Below are 14,206 nucleotides of genomic sequence, written 5' to 3'. Positions count from 1 at the left end.
GGCAGAGCTGAACAGCAAGTTTGCAGATGTGGGGAACAAAAATGGATGATCACAGCAGGTCTGTGATTACATGTCTTGTACTGCAGAACTGTGAAGCTTTATTTGACTGAATTACAAAGAAACAACATTTCAATAAAGACAGTGTAAACAAGTTATTTGAAACCTTTGGTAATTAGATGGTACTTTTTCCCATGGATTAAATGTCAACTGATTTGTAAAAGTTTTTTCTTAAACCTAATCACTTAGTCTGTAGAATAAGAGTGAGCTTCCCAACAAACCAGTCATTGTGTTCTTCCTGTCTCTGCAGGTCCGCCAAACCATCATAGTCAGTCCACCCTGCGGCCTCCGCTTCCACCACCTCACAACCAGACGCTGTCACACCACCACTCGTCTGCTAACTCGCTCAATAGGAACTCGCTGACGAACAGAAGGAATCAAATCCATGCACCTTCCGCTGCGCCCAATGACTTGCCGACAACACCGGAGTCTGTTCAGCTGCAGGACAGCTGGGTTCTCAACAGCAACGTGCCACTGGAGACAAGGTATTGTAAGAGATCATCTATTACGTTATTATGAAAGTACATATATGCCACCATATACTGTCCAGAGATTCATTTTCATGCAGGAATTCACAGTCAATACAAAGAAACATGATTGAATCAAAAAAAAACTGTACACAACAAAGACAGACATACATGCAACGTGCTAAAGACAATAAATTGCACAAATATTAAATAAATAGATAGATAAAGAGATAATATTGGCAACATGAACTATAGAGTCCTTGAAAGTGAGTCCATAGGTTGTGGAATCATTTCAGTGCTGGGATGAGTGATGTTATCCACATTGGTTCAGGAGCCAGATGTTTGAGGGGTAATAACTGTTCCTAAACCTGGTGGTGTAGGACCTAAGACTCCACTACCTCCTTCCTGGTGGCTGCACTGAGCAGAGGGTAGGTTTGTTGATAATATCTGGTCAACAAAATGCTGGAGGAACTTAGCAGGACAGGCAGTATCATAAGACATAGGAGCAGAATTAGGCCATTCAGCCCATTGAGTCTGCTCCACCGTTCCATCATGGCTGATCCTGGATCCCACTCAACCCTATACACCTGCCTTCTTGCTATATCCTTTGATGCCCAGACTGATCAGGAAATGATCAAATTACACCTTAAATATACCCACGGACTTGGCCTCCACCGCAGTCTGTCGCAGAGCATTCCTCAGATTTACTACTCTCTGCTTAAAAAAAATTCCTCCTTACCTCTGTTCTATGGAGAATCTATGAAGAAGAATCAACAGTTGACAGATTTTGTGTTTGTTGCCCTGCATTTCCAGCATCTGAAGAATCTTTTATATTTGTCTGTGCATTGGTCATACTTTTTGGGTTTCATTATATCTGATAACATCTCAATCAATCACCCAATCTACTTTACCAGAACACCTCTTGTGGATAGAGTCTTCTCTCGACGTCCTCCTGACTCATGACAGACAGCAACAGCATGGGAAATGAGCTTCTTTATTCTAATTTTACTTTCCATTATGGACCAGTATGTATTCAACAATTAGCACATGAATGCAATCAGTCCACTTTGCTGACAGCAGTCAGTGCAACCCAGTCAAACTTGTCAGATCATCCAGGACAACCTGTTTCTAGTGGTTAATATAATATATTCTCAATTCTGTTGAAATCCAAGATGTAATACCTTGTAAAAATCAATGCATGTATTTCAGAAACTTAGGTGTCATAAAGTTATCCAGCACAGTAATAACTTTGCTCATCCATGCTGACTAAGATGTCTATCCAAGTTAGTCCAATTTGTCTGTGATTGGGCTATATCCCTCTAAGCTTTTGATATCCATGTACCTGTCTAAATGTCTCTTAAGCATTGAATTTTACACATCTCTACAGTTCCCTCTGGTAGCTTGTTCTATATACCTACCACCCCCTGTTGTGAAGAAGTATCCCCTCCAGTCCCTTTTAAATCTTCTCCCTTTTGAGACCTGAGATGAAATTGCAGATAAATTGTTTGGCATGTCCAGTGATTCAACAGAGGCTCAAGGATCTCAAGAGGCAGAAATAATACATTTTTGTGTGGACTGTTGCTTATTAATCCCTCAACAGCACATTGATTTTAAAGCATAGTGTTGACTGCAAGAGTTTGCTTTCTATTGACTTTCTCACAGATTCATGCAGAACAGAACAGCTCTTTGGCACATTGAGGATGCAGCAACCGTCGAGCGTCCATTTACACTCATTCTATACTCATCACATTAGTTTGTATTCTCCCAAATTCCCATCAACTCCTCCCAGATCCTGCTACCCATCTGCATCAAGGGCATTTTCTACAATGCCCAATGAACCTAGCAATCTGCATGTCTTCGAGATGTGCGAAGAAGCTGGAGCACCTTGGAAACTCTAAGTCACAGCGGGAACATGCAAACTCCAATCAAATAGCTCCCTAGGTCAAGGTCAAATCCAGGTTGCTGGAGTTTTGAGGCGGCAACTCTACTTAATGCCATCTTAGTATTTTTCAGTAGGCACTGTTATACTCTCCCTCACCCAAGATCACCTTTAGCAGTTGCCTCTGCTGACATATATATTAGCTCTATATTGCATGTTGAAGGTTGGTTTGCAACCAAGGCAGGATATTTCATAGAGGATCATATGAGTGACCAATAAATGAAGGCACAGAAATTGGATCACATACAGTTGGGTCTCTGCAGAAAAGAAAAGAAACAAACTGCTGGAGATTCTTCACAGGTCAAGCAGCATCTGCGGAGGAAAACGAAAATGCTGCGATTGGACTAAGTGTAGAGGGGAGACAGCTGGTATTAAGGAGTGAGAAGGTGGGATGAGGTAGGGATTGGCAGGCAAATTTGGGGATGATGGGCAGTTGGGGAGGAGAGAAATGGGGTGGTGGTGTTTTCTTGCATTTAGTCCAGAGTAAACAGCATAATCAATCATTTTCAGGTGTAATTAGACTAACTGAGCAACTAGACTGATCATTTCTAGTTGGAATCCATGCAACTGCTGCTGACTTTTTATTTTATCATTTAACAATGCATGGTTAAAGCTATCCCAGCCCCAAGTCTAGAAGTCAACTGAGTTGTCCCAGTGAGGAGTCTGGGGAGGAGCTGTGCCTGAAAGTACATCTCTCTTCAATTCATGACAGTTCCCTCCTCAGTGAAAAGTACAAAGCAAAGCTAGATCAATGCATGGCATGAATCCGTCTGCAGGAGGGGCCACCTTGTGATGTATCAAATATTGACAGGCCTAGATAGAGTAGATGTTGTGAGGCTGTTTCATATATTGGGTGAGTCTAGGATCAGAATCAGAATGTTTAATATCTCCGGGATATGTGATGAAATTTGTTGTCTTTGTGGCTGCAGTACAATTCAATACATAACAATGAGAAAAAAACTGAATTACTTTAAGTATGTTTATTAAGCAGTTAAATTAAATATGTAGTGCAAAAATAAAAATAGTGAGGTGGTGTTCGTGGTTTCAATGTCCATTCAGAAATTGGATGGCAGAGTGAAGAAACTGCTCCTGAATCATTGAGTGTGTACCTTCAGACTCCTGTACCTCCTTCCTAATGGTAGCAATGAGAACAAGGCACGTCCTGGGTTATGGGAGTCCTAAATAATGGAAGACGCCTTTTTTAAGGGGTCGCTCCTTCAAGATGTCCTGGGTACTGCAGAGGCTTATGGCCATGGTGGAGCTAAGCAGCTCTCTGCAGTTTCTTTCCATCCTGTGCAGTAGCTCTCCCCACTGCACCCCTACACCATACCAGATGGAGATGCAGCAAGTTAGAATGCTCTCCACATCTGTAGAAATGTGCGAGTGCCTTTTGTGGAATAGCTAGTTTTCTCAAACTCAGCATGAAATACAGCCACTATAGTACTGTCTTTGTAGCTGCATCAATATGTTGGGCACAGCCTCAGAATAGAAGGACATTCCTTTAAAACAGAGATGAGGAGGAATTTCTTCAGCCAGAGGATGGTGCATTTGTGGAATTCATTGCCACAGATGACTGTGGAGGCCAAGTGATTAGGTATATTTAAATCAGAAGTTGATAGGTTCTTGATTCATAAGGGCATCAATATGGGGAGAAAGCAGGAGAATGGGTTTGAGAGAGTTAATCAATCAGCTATGATGGAATGGAGGAGCAGACTCAATTCCAAATGGCCTAATTCCGCTCCTTTGTCATATGGTCTTTCAGGCTTTCAGTTGCAACAGCCATGATGTATATTGGTGCACCCCAGTGACACATGGGGAGTGTGCTTATAAAGGCAGACACCCTTCTCTGACTGCTTCACGGTCATGGGGCCAGAAGCAAGTTCTGCACAGGTCATGAATTAATGCATCATACTGAGTGGAAGCTGTGTCTCTGCAGCCAATATATTGTCATCTTTTGAGCTGACCTGATGACCACACAATAGTGTCTTAGCACATTAAAAGTAAGAAACCTAATTTCTAGGAACAATGATTAGAATGTTTGGATTTTGTTTTCCTGTACTTTCTCTCTTAGAAGATGAAAAACATCTACCCTGACATTTTGGAAATCTGCTTAATATGGCTATATTCATTTAGTTGATGGATTGATGATTTTTTTGGAAAAATTAAAGGAATGGTCTGCTTTTCTCAATTCTGTTGAAATTCTTCCAAGTGCAAATCTGAAATATATAAGAAAAATAGATTCATGGCATTCTGGGAATCTCGCCATTACATGGATATACTGTTATGAGCAGGGCTGGCCATTGATGCTGCAGCTGACTCCTTTACAGAAAAGATGATGGATCCTGTAAAGCAGTATTGGCTCACTCCAATACTTTCCAAAAGTTTCATAGCAGGTTTATGCAGAATCTCTAATCTCATGCGGATTGTATGCTTTTCCCGGGAGGAGAAGATTCCATTTGCCATTCGCAAGAGAAAAAATTCTATTTCTGGGGAAAAAAATAAGTTGCGTTTGAGCTTTGCGTGACACTACATTACCAATAAGTACTAGCAGCAGCCTCATTTCAGTCATCAGGGACTGCTCAGCACTTGTTAGGATAGCCTTGTTGTGTTAGAGGCCATTTGTAAGCATTGGAATTCTTCAGATAAGACACTGGAGATGCTGTGCGGCAATAACCAATTGAAATGATAAATTACCCACTGCCACATTTAAAATCCATCTTGCAAATTGAGGTATTCTGGTGCTTCATTGACACTATCAGCTTTCAAGCACTGGTTTCACTACAGCCCTTCAACTGGTTCTTTTAACTTTTTGTTTGCTCTTTCCTTCTGGCAGATAAAACACATTCCAATCATTGTCTTGCCTTCTAAAATCAGAAATAACCAGATCATTAGACTCCACATTTGCAACTATTTTAGTCTAAAGAAAAAGGATAAAATTGGCTCTTTCTTCCCCCACAGATGCCAGAGAGTGCATCTTGCCCTCAATGAATAGATGGACTATTAAAAGCAAAAGATGGATTCTTCCCCAAAGTGAGGGATGGACATGGCATTACAGCACAGTAACAGGCCATATAGCTGATCCATGCCAGCAGTTAGACTCCACCCTCTTCAACCCATTGCATGAGTATGCAGATTCAGTAATGTATACAACCTGAAATGTGGTGTTCTACAGCAGCAGTACAGTGCTGATACATAAAATTATTATAAATTCCTAAACATATAGATTGTGCAAACAAAAAGGAATAACAAGGTAATGTTCATGGACCATAACAGAAATCTGAAGAATCTGATGGCAAGGGGTAAGAAGCAGTTTCTGAGTCTTTTGAGTGTGGGTCTTTTGAGTCCTGTCCTTTAATTCTTCTCTGATGGTAGAGAGCATGCCCTGAATGGTGAGGGCCTTCAATGACAGGCATCACCTCCTTGAGGCATCACCTCTTGAAGATATCCTCAATGGTGAGGAGGGTTATGCCCACGATGGAGCTGCTGAGTCTACAAATCTCTGCAGTCTCATGTGATCCTGGGCACGGGTGCCTCCATACCAGGCTGTTATACAACCAGCAAGAATGCTCTCCACCATACATCTGTCAAAATTTTAAAGTATCTTTGGTGACATACCAAATCTCCTCATACTCTTCATGAAGGAAAGTGACTTCTTCATGATTGTCTCAATGTGCCGGGTTCAAGACAAATCTACTGAGATGTTGACACACTAAAATTTGCTCACCCATTCCACTGTTTTTCCCTCAATGAGGACTGATGTGTGTTCTGCGGACTTCCCCTTCCTGAAGTTCACAATCAATTCCTTGTTTTTTTTCTATCCTTTCTCCCTCATGTATTCATCAATATTTTCCCCATGATACATCTATGCTTCTCTTAGCTACTTCAACACCCTTGCCACTAATTAAGAAAGAGTTTCTCCTGAATTCCTGAAGACGTAGCAGAAGTTATACTGTAAATGCCTTCTGGGGCCAAAATGTATCACTGGTGGAATTCTGTAAACAAAGATATTTCTGCAAAGGAGGAATGTCCTGCAGAGTTGACACAGAAAGATACGGGTGTAAGGAGGCATAACTTTGATTACAATAATTAATTACCCATGCAGGGATCATGCAGTCTGTTTTTTTTTATTTTTAAGGTGAGAAAAAAGACTTAAATTAATTTGCAAATGATTAGCATAGTGCTGAAAATGTCAACTCTTTTTAATGATGCTTTTGCAAGATTGATGTTGTCTCAGGATCAAGTGTCTAAAATGATTTGGCAACAAAAAGATTTAGCTATTTCACCTATGAAATATCACCTGTGAGAAGAGCTTTTTTATTAAATTTGATCCATGTTAAATAGAGCAACATCCTTAACTTGTTACTCGCCAAATATTAATGAAGAAATAAGTTCTCTTGATAGAACATCACCTTGCAGAACAGATTTTTTGTGCATTTCCTTTCTCAGTTGAATGATTTATAACATTTACATGCCATGTTAATCAAAGTTCAAGGTTCATTTTATTGTCAAAGTATGCATATGTAATACAACTCAGCTATTTAGTTTCTCTAGATAGCCATGAAATACACATGAAGTAAAACAAAAAAGACTCACAGGCCCCAGAATCCCCAACCCCACCTCCCTACAGAAAAAGAACATGAACTCTTATATGTAATTTTTCCAAAATATTTTGTATATAATAGTTATGTCCTTGAAACTTCCTTCCTGGGATAGAATCCACCTTTAACTATGTTCTGTGGGTAGATATTTGGTGCTGGGTGGCAGTGAGTGATGGGTGGGGTTGTACGGCAGAGAGAGCAAGAAACTTGGAAACGCATGGATCCCTAATCTCAGGAGCTTTCTGTTATTGACGGTTTACTGAGGAAGTCTAAAGTAAATTTGACTTGTACCGCTGTTTTCACCCATGAGTCCTTTACTGTGTTTAACAGTGTTCATAGGCAGTCAATCCAATGCTGATCTGCACTGAATACTTGTTTGAGTTTTAAGGCAGTTTTTAAGGTTAAATTCTGGTGAATTTGTTAGATGCTTTGTTAACCAAGTGAAACAGGCGTGCCTCTAGTTACCACTAACCTGCCACCTGCCACCAAACACCAATCCCACACCCGTTGACTAATCCATAAATATCTGGGGTCGAGGATTGAACCTCCCACAGAATCGGACCCAACCCTCTGCTGAAGTTAACAACTTGCCCTGAAGCTGAAACAGACAAGTCATTTTCTCCTCACTTTCCTCCCAAGATCAGAGGATTAAACAACTACCCAGTATAATCTTCAACGCTGAAAGGTTCATGACTCAGACCAATCGTCTACCTCCCCTTCATGCTTGAGAGGAAGTCAAGACTGTAGTCCAGTTTGCTCTCAGACAGGGAGTTTGTCAATAACAAAACTGTTCATTTGTGGTATTAGGAATGCCTTGTGTTCAAGCATCCTGACCAAATCATTGTTCCCATTTATTCCAAATGATACTCATAGTTCATCCCTCTTGATTTCTGACTGTTCTTTCTGCTTGGCTGTAAATATGTTAGAATGCTGTATTTGACTTAACTGCAGTCAGATAAGAAATCATCATCATGTATTCATCCTTTCCTTGCACCCAGACATTAGAAGTTGCACTTCTGAAAACCTTTCCTCCTTCAATAATCTTTAGGCAATTGAAACCTTGGCATTGCTTTGACCTATTTCAAATTTACTTTGTGTGATATGCTTTGACTCTTACTTACAGACCTCTACAAAAACTGAAAAACTCATAACATTGTGAAAAGCAGAATCAATTTCACCCTGGTGTCTGGCAGATGACTGTTGAATTGTTGTGACCAAGAACGCCATTCAACAATAGTACCTGTTAACAAAAAGATTATCGTTTGGTGGATTTTTTCCCATAATTTTAAGTTAATTTTCAAATATCTGGCCTCTTTTAAGAGCCACTTGAGTTCCGTTTCACATCCCAAAACCCTATGCTGATATAGAATCTCCAAAAACCCTTTCATCTTTTGATGATAATGCAAATTCCATGACCTCTAGTCTGATTGAACATTTAGTCTGGATATAGTTTATCAAACCCATCAATAGATTGAAGATCTCTAATAAATTCAGTATAAACTATTCTGGTTCAAACATGGAGAGCTGAAGTTTACATCATGCTCTATCTTTTCACCTTAAGACTTACTTTAATTTTAATTCACTTATACACTCAGTGGCCACCGTATTAGGTACTTCCTGGTACTAATAAAGTGGTCACTGAGTGTATATTCATGGTCTTCTGATGCTGTTGCCCAACCAATTCAAGGTTCGACATGTTGTGCATTCAGAGAAGCTCTTCTGCATACTAGTGTTATAATGCATGGTTATTTGACTTACTGTCACCTTCCTGTCAGCTTGAACCAGTCTGCCATTCTCCCCTGACCTCTCTTGTTAACAAGGCATTTTAATCAATAGAACTGCCTTTCACTGGATGTTTTTAGTTTCTTGCATCATTGTCTGCAAACTCTAGAGACTGTTGTACATAAAAATCCCAGGAGATCAGCAGTTTCTGAGATACTGAAACTACCCTGTCTGGCACCAACAATCATTCCACAGTCAAGGTCACTTAGATCACATTTCTTATCCGTTCTGATGCTTGGTCTGAACAACAGCTGAACCTCTTGACCATTTCTGCATGCTTTTATGCATTGCGTTGCTGCCACAGGATTAGCTAATTAGATGTTTGCATTAACAACCAGGTGTACCTAATAAACTGGCCGCTGATTGATTTGTGATATTGCAAACGAATGCACTGCCATTAGGATACAATTTTGTTTTTAAACAAACTTTAGGAAATGTCAATTTATTTTCAAAGCGCATTTTAAGATCACTTGTGCTCTGTCTTAATTAGTCCTGGGATTTTTTTTTACTTTGGGTTTGCCCTATCAGTTATTGGAAGTAACTTTCCAGTTTGTGTCAATTTGAAATTAGTTCAAAAGCTAGTTACCAGGCTGTCACTTCATCAAGAATATCTGCAGTTACAACATAACTCAGAGCAGGCTTTTTTTATGTTGAAATGTGGTACCTAATCTTAAATATGATAAGGAATTTGAAAGCAACCGGGAAGAAAGACACAACTTGGAGCATAGCACCTTGAAGAACCACCAATAACAGTGATGAGTCTGCACACAAATTCTGGACCTGTGATGCCCTCAGATTTCAGTCAGTGGGATACTGTGCAGCAGCAGACCTCTTGCACAGAAACAGAGTTCAAAGGAAGTACCATTGGTTTCAGAGGAGTTTTTAAAATCTAGCCCAATAAAAAATAACTATCTCATGTTTTGCACTCCGCATAGTACATGGCCCACAAATACCAAAGGGGAAAAAAAAAGAAGAAATTAAGACTCTTGATAAACTGAATACAAAATTAAAAACTTGTTTCTTAGCTTTTAATCACATCAACACAAAGAACCTCTTTGCATTCACAGCACTCTCTGTTTGTATAATCCTACAGATGCTCTTATCTAGAACAGGCAGGAATGTCAAGTGCAATTTGAATACTTCTGGAATGAAATGAATTGAAACAGTCCCATTTCTGTTTGACCTGCTTTTTCCAAAGCTCACCCCAAAGACAGATTCTCAGCGGTAACTTCTCAGCAGTAAAACTGAGTAACTGGAAGTCTGAGGTTTAGTTGCCTGATAGAAACAAGATTTTTTTGTAATAACAAAATAATGATACAAAGCTCCTTCATGGTTTAAAATACGTTTTTAAAAAAAAAAGCTGACTATACTACAATGAGAAATCATGTGTGCAAGGAAACCACATTACCAGCGCAGCACCAAAGTTGCACAAAACTATTTAAGATCTAAGGATTCTATTGTTGGCACAATCAATCTTGTTTTACAAAATTACCATGTCTTAGATTCAGTCTATTGTGGTAGAGCAACAAGGTGGCATATTGTTGCTTTTGCAAGAACAATTACTGATGAGCAATAAATGCAGTACCTGTATATTGAAAAGTAAATCTCAGAAAAGCTATTTAAGCTATTTAATGTTACTTCTTTTGTCCCGTTTCACGAAATTCCAATCATCCTGAAAATTTTCCTTCTATAAAACGCATGACTGAAGGATAATAGATAAGTTCACCATTTGGAAGCAGGAGCCAAACAAACATCTTATTCACTGTGATATGCTAATTTTTGTTCATTTTTGTTCCTGTTTTTGTTTAGATTCAATTGTTGAATTACTGATCAAACAGATTGCAGGCCAATTATTTGCAAATTGGCAGTTTTTGTATGCAGTTTACAAAAATCCTTCCTGATCTCAGCATAGCATTTCCTGGCAAACTCGTTATGTATTTATTAGGATGCAGCTTTATCCAAAAGATCTTTTGTTATTTTTTGCTCTGTAAATTTAATACTATGAGCCCTTATTAAGAGCTGAAAGATGTTCTTGGCATTCTTCTGAAGTTAAGTTTGATAGTTCGAACATATTTCTTTACAAGCTGAGAATTTTAAGGTATTTGGCAGATATTTCCTGTTTAATATTTGAGCTGCTATTCTTGAGCCTGGTTCTATCAGTTATTAAGAAAGAGGAAATACCTGTTTCTACCAGCTAATTTCTTACTATGCTTTGTGACCATATGATTCTCATATACATAGGTCATGCAGAGGATCACTGTCACCTGATCTCTCTCTCTCTCTCTCTAAATTGTACATTACACTTGCAGATTAAGTTTGAGTAACTTTTAAATTGCAGACTGACCTCTCCCTTGCTGAAGCCAGGCGACAACTCTCAGACTCCTCCTCTTACTTGCCCCTTGGGAAGGACCCTACTCTGGACCATCAAATTACTGTCTCCCGCACCATCAGTAACCTCATCAGTTCTGGAGATCTCCTATCTACTTCCAATAGCCTCATAGTTCTCTTACCCTATACTGCTTGTTTCTACCTCTGACATCTTTTATAAACCTACTAATTCCCAAGGCTATCTTGACGATACCTCTTCCCATCCTGACTGCTGTAAAAATGCTATCCTTTTTCTCAGTTCCTTCATCTCCACTGTATCTGTTCCCAGGATGACATATCCCTTTCCAGGACATCAGAAACATCCTTCTCCTTTAATGAATGGGGTTTTCCCTCCTTTTATGCTGCCCTCACCCGAATCTCATCCATTCTCCTGGTGTCCACACTCATCCCATGGTCCCACCACCTTAACAGGGATAGAGTTTCTCTTATTGTCACCTATCACCCTATGAACATCCAAATCCAACTCATCATGACCTCTCTTCTGACACATACCCTGCAAGTGACAGAAATGCTACATCTGCCCAGTCACCTCCTCTCTTACTTCCATTCAGGGCTCCAAACAATCCTTCCAGCTGAGGCAACAGTTCACCTGTGAATCTCTTGGGGTCATCTACTGTACCTGGTGCTCCCGATGCAGCCTCCTCTACATTGGTGAGACCTGACATAAATCGGAGGACCGCTTTGTTGAGCATTTCCACTCCATCTGTAAAAGGCAGTGTATTTCCCAATGGCCGACCATTCTAATTTCCTATCCCCATTCCTGTTCTGACATGTCAGTGCATGGCCTCCTCCTGTGCTACAATGAGGCCACTCTCAGGATGGGGAAGCAGCACCTCATATGCCTCTAACGTGATGACATGAACATTGATTTCTCCTTCTAGTAATTTTTTTGCCCCTCCCTTCCCTCTTTCTTGACTCCCCACTCTTCTCCTCACCTGCCCATCACCTCCCCCCTAGTGTGTTTCCTACCCTTTCTCCCGTGGTGCACTCTCCTGTCCTATCAGATTCCTACTTCTTCAACCCTTTGCCTTTTCCACCTATCACCTCCCCACTTTTTACTTCATCCCAGGAAGGCCCCACCCACCTGGCTTCACCTATCATCTTCGAGCTTGTCCTTCTTCCCTTCCCTACACCTTTTTATTCTGACATCTTTCCCTTCCTTTCCAGTCCTGAAGAAGGACCTCGGCCTGAAACATCAACTGTTTATTCATTTCCATAGATGCTACTTGACCTGCTGAGTTCTTCTAACATTTTGTGTGTATTGCTGTGGGTTTCAGCATCTGCAGAATCTCATGCGTTTTAAACAAAGAAATGTTTTAAAATCCTCCAGTAATCTGAATCAGACTGCAGTTTAACATGCCAGCTTGCATTTATTAAGAAACGACTGCTGTTTTGTGGAACAGGTATTGATAAATTAGAATAGGATTATTGGATTAGATATTTGGTTTTCAGTGTATTTCCCTTTGGTAATACAATCAGGTTAAACCAAAATGATATACCATGTATTACATTGAAAATTCATTTAAAATAAAGCTCCCAAGAGTTCTACTTTAGAGCCAAAAATCTTTTGTGCATGTTGAGGTTAATGGTAATCCTAGAACAACTTAACATTATTAATTCTTAAGTGTTAGCAAATAAGACCCCTGCATTCTCCTTGGTCTTGAGAGTCATACAACGGTCTCAGAATCAGATTTCAGTCTTGATATTATTTCTCCATTTTGGTAACAGTCTTTGTTCAATATATTTTCAGGTCCATTCAAGAAATGTTTGTATTCATCTTTCTGTTTTCCTTAAGGCCTTTATAAATAAAACACTGCTTGTCACCAAAAACACTGCATTTTGAGACATGAGTCCAGAAATGTTAGGTATTAGAATATTGACAGCAAAATTTAGTTTTATTGTAATGGAGTACATGATTTGCAAAAACTTGTTCAAGGTATACCCAAAAAAAAGGCTCACTTAGGGTAAATTGCCTGGACATGTGCACCACCAGTACAATCATTATTTGGGCAGAGACACTTCGGCTGCACAGCTTGGTAACATCAGTATGATCTAAGGAGAACCTGCCCGACCATGTTCAGGGCAGAGGTATCCTGAGCTTGGGACCTTCTATTGATAAGATTCCCTGTAAATTCTATATGTACCCCACACTTGTTAGTCTCCCTCAAGCTCTCCACTGCTGCATCTTATCCTGATGCTTGCTTTGTCTTCCTTTGTCCAGCTCATCAAGATTCTGACCCATTCCCCACTATCCAATCATGACCCTGAACCCCTCTCCAGCAGTTCACACCCTGATGCTGAAAACAAAGAGGATGCAGAAGGATTTCACCAGGATGTTGCCTTGATTACAGACTATTAGCTGTGAGGAGAGTTAGGAAAAAACTAGGCTCTTTTTTTTTTTCTGGAGCATCAGAAAGCGAGTGGCATTTAAAATTACGAGAGACATAGATGGGATAGGTGGTGAGTGACTTTTTCCCGGGATGGAAATGCCACATACTAGGGGGCATAGCTTCTGGGTGAACGGAGGAAAATTTAAAGGAGATTCACAAGGCAAGTATTTTTTTTTACTCAGAGTGGTAGGTGCCTCAAGTTTGCTGCCAGTGCAGGTGGTGGAAGCAGATATGATAGTGACGTTTATGAGATTTAGACAGGCACACGAGCAGGCAGAGAATTGAGGGTTAAAAATCTTGTGCAGGCAGATGAGTGTAGTTAGGTTGGCATGGGCAGCACAGTCCTTGTGGGCTGAAGAGCCTGTGTTCCACTGCTGTACTTCGTTGCCAACTGCTCAACCAGAAGAAATAATCTTTTTATCATTCAATTAAAACTCTTTTTTAAAATCTCTTAAATTAATTTAGTTCTTAGAATTTTCTATGCCACTGAAAATATACCAAAAGTCTCTAATATTCCCTCTCAGGCATTATCCTGTAACAATCTGCTGACTGGGATTTATTCTTTGTTCTATGTGAATTCATCAT

At 40.0% G+C, this 14,206-nt stretch overlaps 1 protein-coding gene across 13 annotated transcripts in view; it reads left to right on the top strand.

Annotated features, from left to right (window-relative positions):
* Positions 1 to 14,206, top strand: part of tenm2a (teneurin transmembrane protein 2a) — a 2,964,155-nt gene that overhangs the window by 2,699,724 nt on the left and 250,225 nt on the right. For all 13 annotated transcript variants that reach the window (XM_073067293.1, XM_073067288.1, XM_073067292.1 and 10 more), the window contains one exon: positions 308 to 542. In XM_073067293.1, the coding sequence (XP_072923394.1) occupies positions 308 to 542 (235 nt within the window). The remainder of the gene's footprint in view (positions 1 to 307; positions 543 to 14,206) is intronic.

This window comes from Hemitrygon akajei, chromosome 15 (genome assembly GCF_048418815.1).
Source record: "Hemitrygon akajei chromosome 15, sHemAka1.3, whole genome shotgun sequence".
Classification (NCBI taxonomy): Eukaryota; Metazoa; Chordata; class Chondrichthyes; order Myliobatiformes; family Dasyatidae; genus Hemitrygon; species Hemitrygon akajei.
Note: the sequence above shows the minus strand (reverse complement) of the source record. Positions and strands in the feature narration are given on the sequence as shown.